Source organism: Myodes glareolus, chromosome 7 (genome assembly GCF_982192425.1).
Source record: "Myodes glareolus chromosome 7, mMyoGla1.1, whole genome shotgun sequence".
Taxonomy (NCBI): Eukaryota; Metazoa; Chordata; class Mammalia; order Rodentia; family Cricetidae; genus Myodes; species Myodes glareolus.
In genome coordinates, this window is record NC_142032.1 from 51,286,808 (window position 1) to 51,309,238 (window position 22,431).

At 40.4% G+C, this 22,431-nt stretch overlaps 1 protein-coding gene and 1 long non-coding RNA gene across 3 annotated transcripts in view; one reads left to right on the forward strand and one right to left on the reverse strand.

The window, feature by feature from the left end:
- LOC148121409 (uncharacterized) overlaps positions 1 to 22,431 on the reverse strand; it is a 73,810-nt gene that overhangs the window by 51,037 nt on the left and 342 nt on the right. The window lies entirely within an intron of this gene.
- On the forward strand, positions 1,468 to 18,665 carry LOC125405905 (membrane-spanning 4-domains subfamily A member 5). 2 transcript variants are annotated; one of them, XM_085693644.2, is made up of 5 exons: positions 1,468 to 1,742; positions 11,077 to 11,205; positions 12,878 to 12,934; positions 14,116 to 14,183; positions 17,796 to 18,665. In XM_085693644.2, the coding sequence occupies exons 1-5, from the start codon at positions 1,590 to 1,592 to the stop codon at positions 17,812 to 17,814; spliced, it is 426 nt and encodes a 141-aa protein (XP_085549770.1). In that variant the 5' UTR covers positions 1,468 to 1,589; the 3' UTR covers positions 17,815 to 18,665. The 2 variants fall into 2 exon arrangements, with proteins under 2 accessions (XP_085549770.1, XP_048298659.1); XM_048442702.3 differs by having other exon boundaries at positions 14,031 to 14,183; positions 17,796 to 18,660.

Below are 22,431 nucleotides of genomic sequence, written 5' to 3' on the forward strand. Positions count from 1 at the left end.
CCCACCCCCAATCTCCCAATTTTTGCCTGGCAATCTTATCTACTTTCAATATCCCAGAGGATAACTATATGATTTTCTTTGGGTTCTCCTTCTTATTTAGCTTCTCTAGGATCACAAATTATAGGCTCAATGTCCTTTGTTTATGGCTAGAATTCACTTATGAGTGAATACATACCATATTCATCTTTTTGGGTCTGGGTTACCTCACTCAGGATTATATTTTCTATTTCCATCCATTTGCACGCAAAATTCAGAAAGTCTACAAACTCATGGAAACTGAACAGTCAACTACTGAACCACCCCTGGGTCAGGGAAGAAATAAAGAAAGAAATTAAAGTCTTTCTTGAATTCAACAAAAATAAAGACACAACATACCCAAACCTATAGGACACTATGAAAGCAGTGCTAAAAGGAAAGTTCATAGCTCCAAGTGCCCACATTAAAAAAAAAAAAAAAGGAGAAAGCTCACATTAGAGACTGAACAGCACAGCTGAAAGCTCTAGAAAAAAGGAAGCAGACTCACCCAGGAGGAGTAGAAGACAGGAAATAATCAATCTGAGGGCTGAAATCAACAAAATAGAAACAGAGAAAACAATCCAAAGAATCAATGAAACAAAGAGCTGGTTCTTTGAGAAAGTCAACAAGATAGACAAACCTTCATCCAAACTAATCAAAAGGCAGAGAGAGAACATGCAAATTAATAAGATTAGAAATAAAAAGGGGGACATAACAACGGACACTGAGGAAATTCAGAGAATCATTAGGTCTTACTACAAAAGCTTATATGCCACAAAGTTGGAAAATGTGAAAGAAATGGACTTGTTTTAGATAAGTACCATTTATCAAAATTAAATCAAGACCAGGTGAACAATTTAAATAGACCTATAAGTCGTGAGGAAATAGAAGCTGTCATAAAAAATTTCCCAACCGAAAAAAGCTCAGGACCTGATGGTTTTAATGCAGAATTTTATCAGAACTTCCAAGAAGAGCTGATACCTATCCTCCTTAATGTGTTTCACATAATAGAATCAGAAAAGTCATTGCCAAACTCTTTTTATGAAGCTACAGTCACCCTTATTCCAAAACCACACAAAGTCCCAACCAAGAAAGAGAATTACAGGCCAATTTCACTCATGAATATCGATGCAAAAAATATCTTTTAAGTGAAAAGCAAGATGAATAAGGTGTGTGTGTGTTTTTTTAAATGGCTAAATAGTTTTAAGGTCTGAGAGATTTTGTCCTCTCTGCATCAAAATGGAAACACTGGAAATTTGGGATCTAAAAGGAAGTTGTAAGAACAGAGGACTATGTGACTTGCCCAAGAACAGAGTCTACTCTTGGTCTACTTGATCTACTGACAAACCAAGACTACTATTCAACACACAGATGTGGGCACTTTAATTCATAGCTTTGGGCTCTTGGCCATTCCTGAGATTCTATGACTCTGTGACTTTACGGTTCTATGGTTCTAAGCCAGAGGACAATAATGCCAGTGCTCTAGACAGCCTCAGTACAGAAAACAAACATGGTCTAAACAGGACGACCAGCTACATCCTTCTCTTCCACTTAAAAAGACCAGCTGCACCATCATGGATTCAAACAATAAGAATAGTCCCATGTTCCTGATATTTCCTCCAGAGGTCACCAGCCCAGAACATCAAACAACAACACTTACAGCCTCAGTCTATAACTCCAAAAGCCGAGTGCAGAAACTCCTTATTAGAAAACTGAAGATCTTAGGGGTAAGTAAAATGTGTCCCTATGTATATTCTACACAGGGCAGGGATGGGTAAGAACTATCTGAGCACACATTCTTCAATAGGGCTGAACTCCAACTTTCATTTCCACTCCAATTATGAAGTAAGCACTGTGCTTCTGTATAAATTATGCACAAGATTCTATAAACAGGAAAATACAAGATAAATAAATTCAATGTTCCTGGACTCTTAAAAACCATAACTGCCAAACTAACCATCTTTGAGATTTTTCTAGTCAATTTCAGAAAGAAAAAAAAAAGTTACAATTAAGTAGATGCTAGGCCAGATTCCCTATGAGGCATATTGAAACACATGCTTTTATACCTTCCCACGCAAGTTCAGAACTCACAGTTTTATATAATAGTCACATATATGCTTATTTATGCTTATAAGTATAAACACTTTACAATAGCCTCATTTTTCTTTTTTAAATTAAAATCAAGTATATCATCTCCCTCCAACCTAGTCTGTGTTCCCTCCCCCACTTTTCCCTCTCAAAACTGTGGTCTTTTTCAAATTTTTGTGATATATATATATAATCCTCCACCACATCTGTGACCTCTGGAACCTTGGCCCAGACTGCCCCTGGAGAGGTAAGCCTCTGGGTTCCTGGTTGGAGGACTTAGTTCTCTAGGCCCTAGTCCTGGAACATCCCATGCCCCACCCTTACCCACTAAGCCCCAGAGACCCCAAGCAGCCTCCACACACCCTCTACCATTTCACACTTCATCTGTGATCACCGGACATCTGTGACCATTGGACAACGCCTTGGCCCAGACTGTCTAAACTGTCCCTGGAGAGAACCTGACCAAGACTGCCCCTGGAGAGGAACCCCAGAGCCTTATCAGAATCAACTGGAGACACAGACCTACCTGCAACCAGAGGAAGAGCAACCACAGGCCCCACCTTCACCAACTGGAGGAATATGGATCCCCTGAAGAACAGACCTCACCTGCACCCACTGGAGGAAGAGATGGGAAGGCAGCAGTGTAAGAACGTAGCTAACAACATAAAGACTAATATGACAGCACCAAAACCTTGTGGTCATACAACAGGAAGACATGAACATCCTAACCTGATGAAACAGAAGAAAATGACCTTAAATATAACTTTATGAAGCTGATAGAAACTCTTAAAGAGGAAATGAAAAATTCCCTTAAAGAAATGGAGGAAAAAACAAACACAAAATTTGAAGAAATCAATAAATCTCTTAAAGAAACCGCCCCCCCCCAAAAAAAAGAGTAGGAAAAAACAAACAGGTGAGGCAAACAGTTCGAAAAGTTCAAAACTTGAAAATTGATATAGAGGCAAGAAAGGAAACACAAACTGAGTGAATTCTGTAAATGGAAAATCTGGGAAAATTAACAGAAACTACAGATGACAGCATAACCAACAAATTATAACAGAAGAGAAAATCAGAGGCACTGAAGATACGATAGAGGAATTAGATTCATCAGTCAAAGAAAATGTTAAATCTAAGAAATCCTTAACACAAAATATCCAGGAAATCTGGAACACCATGAAAAGACCAAACTTAAGAATAATAGGAAGAAAAGAAGGAGAACTCCAGATCAAAGGTACAGAAGATATATTCAACAAAATCATAGAAGAAAACTTTTCCAACCTAAAGAAGGATATGCCTATGGAGGTACAAGAAGCACACAGAACACCAAATAGACTGGACCAAAAAAACAGTCTTCTCACCATACAGAAATCAGAAGACTAAACATTACAGAATAAAGAAAGAATATTAAGAGCTACAAAGGAAAAAGGACAAGTAACATATAAAAGCAGACCCATCAGAATTACACCTGACTTCTCAATGAAAAATCTGAAAGCCCGAGGTCCTGGGCAGATGTGCTGCAGACACTGAAAGATCATGGATGCAAGCCCAGACTACTATACACAGCAGTTTCAATCACCATAGGCAGAGAAAACAAGATACCCCATGACAAAACCAGATTTAAACAATACTTATCCACAAACTCAGCATTACAGAAAGTATTAGAAAACTCCAACCCAAGGAAGTTAACTGCACCCATGAAAACAGAGGCAATAAGTAACCTCACACCTCACACTAGCAAACCCCCAAAAAGGAAAACACACAAACCAAACACTACCACCAAAAAAAAAAATAACAGGAATAAACAATCACTGGCCATTAATATCTCTTAATATCAATGGACTCAATTCACTTATAAAAAAACCACAGCATACAATAAACACACTTCAGCCTCAATGACAGACATTACCTCAGAGAAAGAGTTGGGAAAAGTTTTTTCAATCAAATGGACCTAAGAAACAAACAGGTATAGCTATCCTAATATCTAACAAAATAGACCCCAAACTAAAATCAATCAAAAGAGATAGAGAAAGACACTTCATACTCATCACAGAAAAAAAATTTATCAAGACAAAGTCACAATTCTGAACATCTATGCCCCAAATACAAGAGCACCCACATATGTAAAAGAAACATTACTAAAGCTTAAATCACACATCAAACCTCACACACTAATAATAGGAGACTTCAACACCCCACTCTCACCAATGGACAGGTCAACCAGACATAAACCTAGCAGAGAAAGATAAGAATAAACAGATGTCATAACTCAAAAGGACTTAATAGGTATCTATAGAACATTCCACCCAAACACACAAGAATATACCTTCTTCTCAGTACCTCATGGAATCTGCTCAAAAATTGACCACATGTTTGGTCACCAAGAAAACCTCAACAGATACAAAAAATGGAATAAATAAGCAACTGTATCACCATGGTTTAAAATTAGAATTCAACAACAAAACTAATCACAGAAAACCTATAAACTCGTGGAAATTGAACAAACAATTGTTGAATGGAATCATCCTGAGTCAAGGAAGAAATAAAGAAATTAAAGCCTTTTTAGAATTCAATCAAAATGAATGCTCAACATACCCAAAATTATGGGACACTGAAGGCAATGCTAAGAAGAAAGGTCATAGGACTAAGTGTCTACATAAAGAAACTGGAGAAATATCACACAAGTGACTTAGCAGCACATCTGAAAGTTATAGAACAAAAAGGAGCAAACTCCCCCAGGAGGAGTGGATGACAGAAAATAATCGAATTGACAGCTGAAATCAATAAAATAGATAAAAAGAAAACAATACAAAGAATCAATGAGGCAAAAAGTTGGTTCTTTGAGAAAATCAACAAGATAGACAAATTCTTACATAAACTAACCAAAAGGCAGAGCAAAAATATGCAAATCGACAATATCAGAAATGAAAAGGGGGACAAACACAGAGGAAATCCAGAGAATCATCAGGTCATACTTCAAAAAGCTGTACTCGACCAAATTGGAAAACTTTAAGGAAATGGATAATTTTCTGAATAGGTATCACATACCAAAATTAAATCAAGGAGGATAAATAATTTAAATAGACCTATAATGCCGAAGAAATAGTCATCAAAAGTCTCCCAACCAAAATAGCCCAAGGTCAGATGGTTTCAGCACAGAATTCTACCAGAATTTCAAAGAGAAGCTAATACCAATATTCCTCAAATTATTCCACACAATAGAAACAGAAGAAACATTCCCCAACTCTTTTACAAGGCAACAGTTACCCTGATATCCAAACCACACAAAGACTTAACTAAGAAAGAGAATTACAGACCAATCTCACTTATGAACATTGATGCAAAAATACTCAATAAAATACTGGCAAACCGAATCCAAGAACACATCAAAAAAAAATCATTCACCAAGATCAAGTTGTCTTCATCACAGAGATGCAATGATGGTTCAACATACAAAAACTATCAATGTAAGCCACCATATAAATAAACTGAAAGAAAAAACTATATGATCATATCATTAGATGCTGAAAAAGTATTCAGCAAAATCTAACACCGCTTCATGATAAAGGTCTTGGAGAGATGAGGAATAAAAGGAACACACTTAAACGTAATAAAAGAAATACACAGCAAGACAACAGCCAACATCAAATTAAATGGAGAGAAACTCAAAGTGATTTCACTAAAATCAGAAACAAAACAAGGCTATCCACTATCTCCTATCTATTCAATATAGTACACTAAGTTCTAGCTTGTGCAATAAGACAACAAAAGGAGATCAAAGAGATATAAATTGGAAAGGACAGTCAAACTTTCACTATTTGCAGATGATATAATAGTATACATAAGTGACCTAAAAAAAATTCTATGAGGGAACTCCTACAGCTGATAAAAAAACCTTCAGTAATGTAGCAGAATACAAGATCAATTTAAAAAATCAGTAGCACTCCTATATACAAATGATAAATGGGCTGAGAAAAAAAAATCAGAGAAACATCACCATTTACAAAAAAACACAAATAACATAAAATATCTTGGGGCAACACTAACCAAAGAAGTAAAAGACCAATTCATCAAGAACTTTAAGTCTTTGAAGAAAGAAATTGTGGAAGATATTAGGAAATAGAAATATCTCCCATGTTCTTAGATAGATAGAACCAACATACTAAAAATGGCAATCTTATCAATAGCCATCTACAGATTCAATACAATCCCCATCAAAATCCCAACACAATTCTTCACAGACCTTGAAAGAACAATACTCAACTTCATATAGAAAAACAAAAAAACCCAGAAGAGCCAAAACAGAGTAACACAGACACTGAGAACAACAATTAATAAACGGGACCTCCTGAAAAAGAAGCTTCTGTTAGGCAAAGGACACAGTCACTAGAACAAAATGACAGCCTACAGAATGTGAAAAGATCTTCACCAACCCCACATCAGACAGAGGACTGATCTTCAAAATATATAAAGAACTCAAGAAATTAGACATCAACTTACCAAATAATTCAATCAAAAAATGGAATACATTTCGTCATTAGAAGCCCAATGTGCTATCCATTGCACTACGGGGGGGAGGGGAGAGGGGGAGAGAGAAGGAAGAAGAGGGGATTGGGGAGAGCTTGGTTGAGATGGAGGAAGGGCAAATATGGGAGTAGGGAAGACGATATCTTAATTAAGAAAGTCATTTTAGGGTTGTCAAGAGACTTGGCTCTAGAGGGGTTTCCAGGTGTTCAAGGAGATGTCCCCAGCTAGGTCCTTGGGCAGTAGAGGAGAGGGTGCCTGAACTGGCCTTGTCCCAGAGCCACACTGATGACTATCTTGAATATACCATTGAACCTCCATCTGGCGATGGATGGAGATAGAGACAGAGACCCACATTGGAGCACTGGACTGAGCTCCCAAGATCTAGTTGAAGAGCAGAAGGAGGGAGAACATGAGCAAGGAAGTCAGGACCGTGAGGGGTTGGTCCACCCACTGAGACAGTGTTCCTGATCTAATGGGAGCTCATCAAAGCCAGCTGAACTGGGACTGAATGAGCATGGAATCAAACCGGACTCTCTGAATGTGGCTGACAATGGGAGCTGACTGAGAAGCCAATGATAATGGCACTGGGATTTGATTCTACTGCATATACTGGCTTTTTGGGATCCTAGTCAGTTTGGATGCACACTTTCCTTGGCCTGGATGGAGGGGGGAGGTCCTTCGACTTCGCACAGGGCAGGTTACCCTGCCCTCTCTTAGGACTGGAGGGAGGCGGAAGGGTGAGCAGGAGGGAAATGGGAGGAGGGGAGGAGGTGGAAATTTTGAATGGTATTATTTATAAAGCAATAAAAAATAAAAATGGGGTACAGATCTAAACAGAAAATTCTCAACAGAAAAATTGCAAATGGCCAAAAACACTTAAGAAATTGCTCAACATCCTTAGCCATCGGGGAAATACAAATCAAAATGACTCTGAAATACCATCTTAGCATGGCTAAGATAAAAAGCTCCAATGATAGCTTATGCTGGAGAAGATGCAGAATAAGGGGAACACTCCTTCATTGCTGGTGGGAGTGCAAACTTGTACGGCCACTTTGGAAATCAGTGTGGTGGTTTCTCAGAAAATTTGGAATCAATCTGACTCAAGACCCAGCAATACCACTCTTGGACATATACCCAAAGGATGCACACTCATACCACAGGGACATTTGCACAACTATATTCATAGCAGCATTATTCATAATAGCCAGATCCTGGAAACAATCTAGGTGCCCCTCAACTGAAGAATGGATAAAGAAAATGTGGTACATTTATACAATTGAGTACTATTCGGCAATAAAAAAAATAATGGCATCTTGAAATTTGCATGCAAATGGATGGAACTAGAAAAAAAAATCCTGAGTGAGGTAACCCAGACCCAGAAAGACAAACATGATATGTACTTAAAGTGGATATGAGACATAAAGCAAGAGGATAACCAGTTTATAATCCATGGTCCCAGAGAAGCTAGAGAACCCTAAGAAATACACACATAGATCCCCCTAGGAAAAGGGAAATGGACAAGATTACCGGAGAAAATTGGGAGTATGTGTGGGAGAAGGAAAGGTGGAAGGGGAGAAGGAAAGAAGAAGGAGAGGGAGGAGGAGAACACAAGGGAATGGGATGCTCAAGAAGGGAGGTCAGAGAGGGAGAGAAATGAAAGAGATTCCTTGACTGAGGTAGTCATTAAGGGACTAACAAGAAACATGGCACTAAGGAAATTCCCAGGATCCACAAGGATGACCCAGCTAAGTCTTTAAACAACAGTGAAGAGGATGCCTAAACTGGCCTTCCCCTGTAATCAAATCGATGACTACCTTAATTGTCATCATAGAACCTTCAGCCAGAAACTGATGGAAGCAGATGCAGAGATCTAAGCCAAGCACTGAGCCTAGCTTCTGGAGATCAGTTCAAGAGAAGAAAGAGCAATAATATGAACAAAGGGGTCAAAACCATGATGGCGATACCCACAGAAACAGCTGACCTGAGCTAGTGAGAGCTCACTGACTCTGGACTGATAGTGGGGGAACCTGCATAGGACCAAACTAGGCCCACTGGATGTGGGGAACAGTTGTGAGGCTTTGGCACTCTGTGGGGTCACCGGCAGTGGGACCAGGATTTATTCCTAGTACTTTAACTGGCATTTTGGAGTCCATTCTTTTTGGGAGGCATACCTTGCTCAGCCTAGATATAGGGAGGAGGGCCTTGGTCTTGTCTGGAAGAAATGTGTCAGACTTTGTTGACTCTCCACGGGAAGCCTTACCCTTTCTGAAGAGTAGATGGGGAGGTGGGGGGAAAGAAGGGTAGGAGGAGGGGAGAGAGTGGGAATAGGGATAGCTATGTTAAGTGAAAAGATTGTATTTGAAAAAGAAAATAAATAAAAACAATCTTCTGATTCTGACAGTGTTGCTGACCACTTGCCCTTGGATAATCAATTCACAGGGTGGGGCAGGAGCTTAGGAAAGACTAATTTTCCCTCTCAGAAATCCTTAGTTGCCTTAGTTCTCTGTCTACAGGTGGAGTCCTGGCATACATTAATTTCTCCATCAATCATCTCGTTCATTCTACAAATACTAATTTTATTTATCAAACCTTTCTTAAGATAATGGGAAAGTGAGAGGTAGTCAGATATGTTTGAGGTTATAATGTCACCCATATCTTTGAGAATATTTGTCCTTAGAACTCCAGTCTCCCATAATGGAAAATAGAAAGTAGACTTTTTTCAGGAAAAATAAAAAAGAAAATAAGAAAGATCATCCTATAGCAAGTGAAAGACCACTAGTGCAATCTGCTTCAGTCTTTCTTCAAATACAATGGAGTTCAATTTTGAATGAAATCACTTATATTACCTTAACAAAAATGGAACGAGGTGCAAGCACCTATGTTAGTTGCTGTAGTCACAGAAATAAATACAAGCTAGTTTTTCTTCACTCAGGAAAATGAGGTGTCACTAAAACATAAAAACAGCATGAATATTTTGAGAATTGTATTTCAATTATCTAATAAGAGTAAAAACGGTACGAGTGGCAATGGGAGGCCAGAGCTGGAACAATTAAAAGGGGATGAGTACATTTCACAGTGAAGTGGACAGTTAATGCAGACTCTGAAGAAATGATGGAATTTCAACAAATGGAAATGAAAGAAGAAAAGAGAAGCACACTAGATGCGGAAAGCACTGGAAAGTGATGCCCAGGAAGCAAAGGGAGGGGGTGGTGGAGGAGAGCTGGGAGGGGTCAATAAAAAGACTCGACCTGCCTGATAAATTAGTCATGTTCTAGCCACGCAGTATAACAGAGGTCTGTGATACAAGAAGCAGGTAACAAGCCAAGAGGAAGCATAAAGAATTTCATTTTCCTATTAAGTGAAAGAAGTCAATGAGTGTCCTGGGTGAGGAACGGACAATGGAGGAATATCTCTGTATATCCACCAACATGTGGGAAAACAAAGTTATGAAATAAGCACCCAGATTTTGCCTACAGCAGGATGATGGCACACAAATCAAATATGTATGATTTTTGTAATACCTCTGTCAGGCTGCTATTTATATTTTACCTGTATTCATTCGTTTGTGTGCATAGATGGTCATATGCATGCCACAGTACATGTGTGGAGGCCAGAGTCCACTCTCTCCTTCCACCACATGGGTTTCAGGGATCGAGCTCCACTTGTCAGGCCTGGTGTCAGGTATCTTTACCTGCTGAGCCACCCTTTTGGCTGAAGTATGCATGATTTCACAACTAGAGATGATAGGAAAGTTAGCTAACTTTGGGACTGTGGCACTCAGGGAAGTTGAAAAGAACAGGTGAACTGATGACCCCAAGCCTAAAAGGATGACAGCATCAACAACAGACAAAGAAGTCAGAAAACCAGACTTAAAGCAGAAAAGTGAGCCCATCTGAGGGCATATGGATTGAGTTGATATTGGGACATTCAAGAGGGACAGCCATCCAGATATGACAAAAAGTGCCTCTTAGGATTCGGCCACTAGAAGTTGGTACTGCAGCAGAAGACCTCACACAGATTGAGGAAGGACAGTGAAAAGTTCACAAATGACACAGCTCCTGGGTCATACACCTTCTGTCCTCTGTCCTCTCTGCCATCCTCACCAGGATTCTCTAGCATCCACAGACCCCCTGCCTAGCATTAACAGTAGGTCGAGAATATGCCTTACGGGCACAGGCCTGGGGATGCAACCTTGCTTCAAAAGGTTCAGAGGATCACTCACCTCCAAAAGGATTTTCCTGAGTAGCCCCGTGAGGCCAAGCTGGTTCCATAATTTAAATTCAAATCAGATGGAGGGATTAACAAAACATCAAGGAACATTATAAAGGGACGTCCATTATCCTCCCCTAGATTATAAAGAGGGTAACGGCCAAATCCATAACTAAAGATTTAAGTAGAATGGACGCCACCACTGTGCCTCTTCTGAATTCACTTTCCCCTCTTTTGCAGACCACCCAGATCCTGTGTGGAATCATGAACTTTTCATTTGGAGTTGTTTTCCTTTTCACCTTGGTAAACCCATATCCAAGGTTTCCTTTTATATTTATCTCAGGATATCCATTTTGGGGCTCTGCTTTGGTGAGTACAGTGCATTTAGTTCAATTTAAAGGCATATCAACCAGGCAAGGTGTTAGTTATGAAGCAAGTCAGACTTGGGTATATAATTCTGTAGAAGATGCCACAAAGGCATTAATAACCCCATTGCAATTACTTCTATCCTCCTTTGAATCACCAGAATTGATGGTAGCCCATCTTTGGGTCTTGAAATTTTGAGAGAATATTCCTCTGGGGTTTATGGTTGTTTATTGGTCCATTAACTCATCCACAATTTCTTGCAACACATGGTAAAAACTGTATTTACAGAGCAAGACAATAAGGATCCAAATTTTAGCACACTGATTATCCTTCAATGGACATTCAGTCTCATAAGAAAGAAACCATGCCAAGAGATCAGGGTACTTCTTATATCTTTGTGGTGTTGCTTCTGATGTTGATAAGCAAGCAGTTTGTTCTGCAGAAAGTGAAGAAGCAGGGACAGGGACAGCTCCTGGATGTGCCTTCTGAGCCACGCAGAGATGTTTATTTAATCACATGTAGTCCACATTAATTTAGCACCTTCTTAGTTGGCATCAGAGAAGGGGCAGGGTGTGGGATTCAGTAGAAGGCAGTCCCTGGCCACAAGTCCTCAGACCACAGGCTATGACAAGTATTTGGTAAGGACGCAGAAGCTGCTTCCAAAGGAAAGACATCTAAGTGTAAAGGGAATTGTCCAGTCATTTCCAGCCAGACCAGGGCTTAAAAGATGAAGGGTTGTTTACTTAGGTGAAAAGTATATACAAAGAATGGGAACAGGGCAGTGTCTGGATATAAAGGGAGGGAGGTCTCATTGTCTGACTGTCTGGGAGAGCATCCACTACAAATGGGGCTGGAAAAAGAGGCTGAAAATTTAAACATAGCTGGGGCCAAACTCAGATTTTAAGTTTCCACTAAGCAACAAGGCTCCCATACTTGATCGATCGCCATAAAAATTGGTGTGTGTGGTTTCTTCCTTCCTTTCTTCCTCCCTTTCTTTCTTCCTCTTTTCCTTTCTTCCTTCCTTTACTTTCCTTCCTTCCTCTTTTCTTCTTTCTTTTTCCCTTCCTTTCTTCTTTCCTCCTTTCCTTCCTTCCTTCCTTCCTTTCTTCTTTCCTTCCTTTCTTTACTTTCCTTCCTTTTTCTTCTTTCTTTTTCCCTTCCTTTATTCTATCTTCCTTTCCTTCCTTTCTTTCTTCCTTCCTTCTTTTCCTTTTTCTTTTCTTTCTTTCACCAGTCTGTTGACCAAAACTGTACCCTGTGTTCCCATCCAACAGAACACAATGGTTGGACTGTAATGACTATACGACCTTAGTGTTCCTAAAATGATGACATTGATGTCATTTGGAAACTAAGCCATGATATCAATAACAGGAAATGGATTAGGAAATTGAAAGTCCAGTGAGGTAAAAACAGCCTCTTCTTCACACAGGTGGCTCAGACTAAAGCAGACCTAACCTTTTTGTTCTCTGTGGACAGAGGTGACTCACAAAGGACATGACCCTTTTCGTCCTCTGTTCTGTGGACAGAGGTGGCTCACCCTCCTCGCTTCCCTGGGGTTTCTGTGACCTTAGGAGAGAGGCATAGGGAAGAAGTGGACAGAGACATGACCTGGGAAAGGCTTGACATCAGCTTACCATGTTCATCATGAAGATACTTTTTATCTATTTGTTTGTAGTTCATTAACTCTGGAGCCTTTCTGATTGCACTGAAAAGAAAAACTACAGACTACATGGTGAGTTCTAGTTCTGCCTTATAAAAATTATAACTACTAAGTACTTTGCCTGGCTCTAAAAGTCATCACAGAGTCAAAAGTCATTAGCTATCAGGAGACCTTTCCAGGTTATTATGTTTGAGTTTCATGTTCTACATAAAGACACTGAGGCACGGAACAGTTCAATTATTGTCTATGGTCTTAGGTTGTTAACGCAGATTGGGTCTCAGTCATCTAGTCATTCATTCTCTTCGATAAGTAGTTTTACTGCAGACCAGATGCTTTAACAGGTCATAGTCTGACTCACAGAGACAGCACGATGTAGACAACCTAACTAATCATAAACAGACTCCAGAGGTAAAGAATATGTTGCTGGTCTATGTAAATTTGTAGATATAGAGTATTCTATCTCACTCAAAGCAACAAAGACATTAGATAGTAATTAATAAGTCAGTAAGTCGTTTGAACCAAAGAACATCCTAACATTTTGTAATTTTAAAATGTGTTTACTTTTATCAGGTATGTGTATGGGGTGCATGTTCACGCCACAGTGTACCCATGGCTGTCACAGTGTACCTGGGGCTGTCACACAAATGTATCCATGGCAGTCACAGTATCCTCACGAAAGTCACAGTGTATCAGTGGCAGTCATGGTATACCCGTGGAAGTCACAATGGACCTGTGGAAGTCAGAAGACAGCTTGTAGGAGCTGGTCCTCTCCTTCTACCATGTGGGCCCCAGCGATGGAACTCAGGTTGTCAGGTGGCAAGTTCATTTATCTGCTGAGTCATCTCACCAGCCCTAAAAGTTTGCAATTTTAGGAAGATACCAGTGACAAAGTAATGAGTGCAGTGTTTGGTTAAATACAGTCTTAAAGGAACATTTAAACAGGCCATAGCTACCTCTAGATGGAGAGGGGATCAAAGGTTGGCTGACTTCGCTCATCCACTGCGGACGAATGCCTGAAGACTGTTATGAGCTGCAAAGGGTTTAAAGGATCACACGGTGGTTTCTGGTGTTGGGACTAATCTAGCTCTCCAGTACTCGCCCACCCCCACTGCTCTGTCTGTGGACAAGGTAGGCCTGAGTCTTGTGTTCTGTTCTGATTCTATTGCAGATAAAAATGAGCCAGGTGATGAATTTACTTAGTGCCCTGGGAGCAGCAGCCGGAATCATTCTCCTCATATTTGGTTTCCTTCTAGATGGAGAATTCATCTGTGGCTATTCTCCAGATGCTAATCAGTGTGGTGCTATTACCACTCTGTTCATTGTAAGTCCCCTGCGCCATTTCTAGAATGAGAAGCAAATGGTTTAAACAAAAAGGCTAGCACCCAGCACCATCCAGATAGTATTGTGGACATGTGTGCATTTCTTTTTACTCAAGACATTCAAGAGTTCACTGTACCAGACCAACATTTTAGCAGGCATTGTAGAGTAGAACAATAAACACTCAATAACTTATAAAAGGTATAAAACATGCATGCAAAATAAGTATAATATATATAGGAAATGATACTAAAAGATAGAGGCTTAGTGGTATGCATATGGTTCAAAATTCCCAATATACATTATAATTTTGTCTATGCTTTTTATTTGATTTTAATGTTTAGATTATATTTCTGATAAAGTATAGTAAACTGAAAATAGACATTTCTGCTCTGCCCCAAATACAACAATAATTGATGTAAAATAATGTAAAAGGTATGAATGAATCTATATAGAAGTAAACTGATTGTCAAGTAGGCACATTAAAGACTGCTAACATGAGTAACTTCACAGTGGAGGGCACGCTTAGTTGAGATGAGGCAATAGCTTTAATCCAAATGCCACCAAAAACTTGTTGAAGAAGTTCAAAACTACCTGAGAGAATGGGGTTCATGTAAAAAGAGAGCTGTTCTAAGAGTGTTTGGTGTGATTGAGTATTAATAGGACCCCCAAAATCAGATAAGGGGATCAGATAAAAGGGAACTGGTCCTGGTCATGCTGAACAGAACTTTCCAAATCAATCCTTCTCTGAAAACAAAGTGTTACCTATAAAATAAATAAAACAAAACCCACTCAAAGCCATTTAAAAGGCTTAAAGGTTTGCTATTTGCAAACTAGAAGTTTGTAAAGAAAAGCAGCAGTGTTGGTCTTCTGAAATCGAATTCTGAGAGAAAGGTGAAGGGCCAGTGTCCACTCAAGGCAGGTCTACAGTGACCTGGGCCCTCAATAGGCTTCTTATTCTTCAGGTACGGATGAAACAAAGGGCCCTGCCCCAAAGCGGTACAGAAGCTGACTGAACAGAGTACATAGAGAGGAAAACAAACTCGAGAAACTGCAGCCACAAGCCAAGCATCTGACTCCTGCCCACGCCTCAGCCCCATCCCCACCCCCTGAGATTTTTAACTTTCAGTAGACACCAACTGTGTGATCCAAGAATGCTCACAACTTGAACTGGATCTTGCCAGTGCTAAAGGATATATGGGGATAGATGACCAATAGCTTCTCAAAGTCCCTCTAACTTTTTCCAACCCAAACTGAAAACATGTATAAAAAGAAATGACTCTATGGATGGCAGCTAACAGGAACGAGATACACTGTGCTCCTCTGCCAATAATACAGCCTAATCATCACTGTTTGTGATGATTTTCAACAAGAGAATATATACATATATATAAAATACTAGATATAATGTGTATATAAACACATTTTAGATAGATAGATAGATAGATAGATAGATAGATAGATAGATAGATAGATAGATAGATAGATAATGTTCAGAGAAGGTGTATATTGCAGCATTACTAAACCACCACCATCACCAGTACACCTCACATAGTCTCAAACAACAGTCCTTAAGAAATTACAAAGTAGATGTTCTACAAGATATGACACAGCTCATAGGCAGCTCAAACTTCCTGAGATCAGCAGCTGCGTGTTCTCCATTAAAGATTATTGGAGCAAAAGCGCCCTCCTTCAAAGTGCCAGCAGCCATTAATTGTGACTTTCTTATCTTTCTATTTTTCCCATGCTAGTTTGAGGTTAAGATAACTAATAGAGCCGGGCGGTGGTGGCACACGCCTTTAATCCAAGCACCTGGGAGGCAGAGGCAGATGGATCTCAGTGAGTTTGAGGCCAGCCTGGTCTACAAGAGCTAGTTCCAGGACAGGCTCTAAAAAGCTACAGAGAAACCCTGTCTCAGAAAAAAAAAGATAACTAACAGACAACCTTACTAACATGACATCACTGTGACGGTGTCTGGATGACCTGTGTTCTGTAAGACTGAAATTAACCAGGCCCAAACACCAAAGACACATGACGATAACTACAGACCTATATTTCTTACAAACATAGCTGTAAAAGTCCCCAGTTAAATACAAACAGGTCGAATTTAGTGATGTATACACAGGATCACCAACTACAACCAGGTATTATGAGTCTCAAGAATGCAATGTATATTTAAGAAAATCTATGTATTTATTGTACCATATCAGGAAAACACTAGATGAAATCCACATGATATTTGAGTGGACATAGAAAATAAAACATTTGACTAAATTCGTCATCAAATGACAAAAACACTCAACAAGCCGTGAATAGAGGAAGAACTTCCTCAGTTTGATTAAGTCATCTATAAAATTCCCCAACTTGCTTTCTGTCTATCAAAAGCCTGGAAATTTATTAATTGATGCATTCAGCATCCAGCAGGATTCAATCAGAAGGTCCCAGGCTGCAGTCAAGGAGTAATGAGGAAGTAGGATGGCAAACAGAGACGTGATGTAAAGATGCACCATCATCTGAGATGGTATAGTGGGAGACAACATCCACTTACATAAACGGCACCCAGCTTCAGTCCAGTGTCGATCTCCACTGCAAACAAACCACCTATATAGAAACATGCATTACAAGAACATTGCTGTGGCATTGTTCAAAGTAAAACAAACAAACAGGGAAAAGAAAAAAAGAAGGAAATAAATCAGCTTCTGTCACAGAGGAGTAAAGTATTGAAATACTTTTTACACCATGACACATTGGATCACGACACATTGTAAACCAGGGGATATTAAATAGTTATTCAAGCTATCACAAAGATACAATAGACAAATATAGCATAGAATAGACTGCCAACAACATGAACCTTTGCAATGGCAACAGAAGGATTCACTCTTGGAAGAGGGCAGGCTTTGACCAGCTCTGTGCCAGGGTCCAGCCTGTGAATTCCTGGCCAAGTGTGTATGGCTATGTGTGCTCTTAGCTGGCATGGTACCATCTACTTTAAAAGTTTTCTGTAGCTGGGTGGTGGTGGCACACACCTTTAATCCCAGCACTTGGGAGGCAGAGGCAGGTGGATCTCTGTGAGTTTGAGGCCAGCCTGGTCTACAGAGCAAGTTCCAGGACAAGCGCCAAAGCTACAAAAAACCCGGTCTCAAAAAACAAAACAAAACAAAATTTTCTATAGCAATTAGAAAGACTGAGTGGTGTTTCTAGTCTAGCTTTCTCTCCGTGTCTGCTTTTCTGTGTGCTGCTCTTTTTCTGGAGCAGTAGTTTTCCCTTTCCCCCTCTTTTCTTTGCCTTTTCTATTTTTGTCTCCACCATCTCCTATCTCTTGGATTTCCTCTGTCTTTGTCCTTCAAGAGACTACTTTTCTGAAATGCACTCGTCTTTGGATGCTGCGTCTATGAAATGGAAAATTATCTGCATATCATTTAGCAAACATTCTGTTTGATTTTCCTTAAAGAAAATAATGCTCTCCTATGCCATGCTGGTACAGCTTATATCCCCAGTATCCTTCACTAATTTGAGAGGTGAGGGTTTATTGTGTAGTTTTGACTACTTCATTGTGATCAGAAAAGCCATCACTGTCCTAATGTCCTGACTCCACTGTTTGCTTCTGTTGCAGGGGATTTTGGCTATGCTGATGATCTTCAGCATTATTGAACTGTTCATCTCCCTCTTTTCCTCAGCTTTGGGGTACACTTCAGAATAACTTGGGGAATGCCGTTCTTGAATAGCACTGTGCAAATAAAGATGCAAAACGACACAACTCTGAGGCCAGTACCGCTCATGAGAAAGAGCCAAGACACATACATACTTAAAACTTGCAGTTTTGAAGCAAAAGAGGTTGGGAGTGGCTCAAGGGGGGATCATTTTGGGTGATGAAATCCATCCTGTCCCCTGGCAAGGCCACTTCCTCACCCAACGGAATGCTCACTTTGGTGTGACCATCCTTCTTGCTCACTGTGGCATGGCCACTCTATAAGTAAAGATATTAACCGAAGTTCAAACTCGGGTGACCATGTCATCTGACTTCTCTACTCTTGATAGTTTCCTGATAAGTCCCTCAAGAGACACCACACAAGGGCTCCTGCTCCATGAAGCTGGAAGATAAATTGAAAGGAAGAATGAGTTGATGAAAACTTTTACCTTGAAGCCACAAGACTGTGTACTGTTATGAGTCAGGCATCTGCAAGAGTGACGGCAGCATGCTGTTTAGTTTTTATTGTTACCTTGACACTGACTAAAGTTACCTAGGAAGAAGAATGGTCGATTTGAGTAGTTGCCCACATAAAATGACCTGTGGTCATGTTTGGGGCACTGTGAGGCTTGATGTAGCAGGGACCACGGCACTATGAGAGGTGATATCTCCAGCAGTGGGAGGAGCTGTAGAGATGGGTCAGAGAGCAGAGCAAGCAGCATTCCTTCATGATTTCTGCTTCTGATTCCTGCTTGAGTCTCAAACCTGATGTATAAGCCAAACATAACCCCTTTCTCCTCTAAATTTCTTTTGGTTATAGTATTTACCATAGTAACAGAGAAGCAAATGAATAAATAATCAATAATCAATGATGACAAATACTAATGAAGCTACCATATCCCAGACTTTGTGTCAAATGGTATAGCAGCTGCTCATCTGACCTCACAAAATACTGAGGCAAATTTTGTTTCATCCAAACAAGGAACATTTCGTGAAGCATGAAATGGGTAAGATTTGCTCAAGGTCACAAAGTTTGCAGTGGTGGGTCACATCAACATGCAGTCTGGTTCCACAGCCTATGGGTATCCATCTCTCAAGCTCTTTTTGGGTCTCTGAACCCCTTTATACCCTTCAAAGTTAAGAGTCATTACATGTTGACAGAAATAATGTTTTCCCAAAACAACTATATTTTTCACAGTAATGTGAAGAATAGCACTGGTTTAATTCTCAAAACCCCTAAGGAAACACTTTGCAGACTTGGTTGCACACTCACATCGTCTGAGGAACTTCCAGAAAGCCCAGTGCACCGTGGGCAAACACACATCACTTACATCAGCCTGTGGTAGGAGCCACTCATCGGTTTTCAGAGATTTACAGGCAATTCCAATGCAGAAGTCACTGCTTTAAGACATCATAGTGTGTGCGTGTGTGTGTGTGTGTGTGTGTGTGTGTGTGTGTGTGTGTGTGTGTTGGTGGAGCAGCTAGATACTCTCTATGACCCTTCCCTACAGTCCATCATGTCTCATGCTCTGTAACCTGTGGAATACACCTGTATGTTCTAGTGAAAGACCTAAAGTGAGAGCTGGAAAGACAGCTCAAAAATAGAGTATTCCCTGCTATTGATTCCCAGCACCCACACTGGACAGACCCGAGAACTGAAGTTCTAGGGCCGCTTATACCCTCTTCAGGTTCCCATGACACCTGTATGATTGCGGTGCACATACACCCATACAGGCACGCGCGCGCGCACACACACACACACACACACACACACACAAATAAATAAAATATAAAGCTATTTAATGTCCTCGTGTTGTTTTGAAGACACTTTTGAACTCATGGATCCCGAAGAGGTCTTGAGGATGTCAGAAGGTTTTCGGTCCTCACTCTGAGCGCAACACTGTACCTTACTGCCCTACGCTAACTGACATCGCTAGCACTGAGACATTGGCCATGCCATTTCAAACGTCATGGCTGCCCATTAAGGAAGGTATGCCTCCGGTCACAGACATGAAAATGAAACTCAAAGGAGCCCAAGAGAGCACAAGGGCATCTCATTTAAAATCAGGATTTGAATTAAGATTCCTAACTGCAAACCTCATAGTTCATGCTGCCTTGGGCACAGGAAGAACTCTATCCTGTTCCAATGAATAAATTTACAAGCTTCTTACATTTCAGCTCTAAGCTGGAAGGTGCATGTATGAGGGGGAGGGGCAAGAGACAAAGGTTTTTATTTCCCATGTATTGAGGTTCTGGTCAAAGAATATTTGGTAACTGAGTGAGTGATGTCCAAGCTCAAGAAATAATTAAAGGAGAAACCTGACACATAAAGGTAAGGCCTTATTAGACTAATTATTGGATGTTATTTTATCATGCACAAGTCATGTGACTTAAACAGAGGATTTAAACACTATGGGCTTTAAATTCCAAGGTTAAAACTCAGTAACGCCTCCCTAATGCCTTGCTGTGAACTGTCAGCACATGGAGCTTTTAAGTCTCTGAGTAAATGGTATAGGGGCTTATAGTTAGGATTTCCTTGCTTTTAAAACATTATTTTATCAATTTCTAGCAGTGTGTTTGGGGGCTAGTTTCTCCGTTTCCTGAGCCTTGGTTTCTTTAATCATAAAACGATCAGTTGATACTATGTTGTCAGACTTCCTACACAGGCAAAGTTTGGTACATGAATGGACATCTGATGAATGTTACTTTCCTATTAAAACAGGGAAACATTCCTTCAGAACACAAAGAACTATAAAAATGTTAAGTATCTGAACTTACATTGTAAGTACAACATTGGGATCTCCAGGCCTGTAGCCAGATTCAATCTCACTTCAATACTGAACCTCAGTTCTGAGGAACCTGCTTCTCCCTTACCAATGCTCTGAAACAAAATCCCTCTGAAGGCAGATAACTGTGGGTGCCAGGGCTCTGCTGAGCAGTCAACAGGCCGTTACCTTACTTACTAATTCTGAGAAGCTTACTGGTCCTCACCTTCATGGGAGAAAAAGCCCAACAGAGTCCTTAGGTCTTGTAACATTCCAGAAGCACAAGACTCAGAAAAGCATAGCCTTGCTTTTAAAAGACATGGAGACCAAAGGCTGAGTAAGGAAATGACAAAATAATCATAGTTAAAATGCAGTCTTCAGAAGAGGGAAGCACAGTACTGAGAGATAGGGACTTGAGACTGTGGGTCTGCAAAGGCTAACTGGGTAAAAGTTGTTTGTTCTACTTTTATGTACACTGTCAGACAACATCTTTTCAAACTCAGAAGCATGGGATAATGACAAGAGGAGAGCTCAAAGGAAAGATTGGTTAAGGGTGTGATAGCATCAACAAAGTATCAAACATAAAGTAGGAGAAAATGGAGACTCAAACACAGTGCAGTTGGCAAGTCCTCCTTGTGGTGGGCATTTGAGCACACTCAGTCCAAGTTAGCCGAGACAACTTGAGTTGAAGATACAGCCTGAATTCGAGTCAGTTTGGGAGGATTCACATGAGAAGGTCATCTCACTGGCTAGAAAGGCAAGAAGAATAAACATCCCAAGGCGAAGAAAATGGAACTTAGAAAAAGACACGAAGGTTGGGTTGTATATCCCTGCCTGGGACAGGACTCTCAAAGGCTGTACATCCACAAGGCCTCACCCTGCTCCCACACACAGTGCATTGAAAGGTACACATCTCTAACCCACCCACCTTGCCTGGACACGAGCTGCAGGTCTCACAGTCACCTCCAGCCTGGAGAGCCCGGTTTGAACATACTCTTAAAGACCTTAATTAGAAAAGTTAACTCCCATTGTGACCTTGCTGAGAAGTAGGCCTTAAGTGGTGATTAGCCATAAGGGCTCTGCCCTTATAAATGCTAACACTGTCACCATGGAAACTAGCGGGTACCCATCCCCAGACACTCCACGAATGTGTGTTCTCTTGCCCTCATGCCTTTCTCACTGGGATATCAGAACACAAAAGCCCTGTCAGGCGTGAAGCCCTTGATCTTGAACTTCTCAGACTAATAAATTGTAATAAGTCTTAGTTATTTGTAAATTTGCAAAAGTTTTGGCTATTTCCTGGAGCAGCACAAAATAGACTAAGGCATTATGTCATCATATCTACTGACACACTACAACAGATACACGCCCAAGAATCTTTAATAGTCTGGGGACCTGCCGTTTTCACTCTCCTCCTCACTATAGCATTTCTGACCAGTGACTTAAAGGCTGTCACCTGAGTTTTCTGAGTGGCAGTGTGTTCTCTACCCAAACGGCAGCTTGTCCCACTAATAAACTACTTCAGTAATGGAGTGATGACCCTTTTATGTTCCACCAAAACCAGCCTCCGCAGAAACGCTTCTACTCAGTGATCCTAATTATATGTCTCCAACCAGCTTAAAAAGAGAGGGGAAAAAGAGGCGAGAGAGAGGTGAATAGCCTCAGATTAGTTAATATAGTTCCTGTGTCAACCCTTCAGAGTGAATGGGCAAAGTTACCTCTCTACACCTCTGTATCTCTAATGAAATAAAGTAATAGACAATGAAATTAAAAATTATTAAGAAGCCTAACATTTG

What these genes read in the sequence shown, in the direction of transcription:
- LOC125405905 (XM_048442702.3), top strand. Translation starts at nt 1,590, where the DNA reads ATGGATTCAAACAATAAGAATAGTCCCATGTTCCTGATATTTCCTCCA. An exon ending in CATTTTGGGGCTCTGCTTTG is followed by an intron (nt 11,206 to 12,877) that starts GTGAGTACAGTG and finishes ATTTGTTTGTAG; the next exon opens with TTCATTAACTCTGGAGCCTT. An exon ending in CTATTACCACTCTGTTCATT is followed by an intron (nt 14,184 to 17,795) that starts GTAAGTCCCCTG and finishes CTTCTGTTGCAG; the next exon opens with GGGATTTTGGCTATGCTGAT.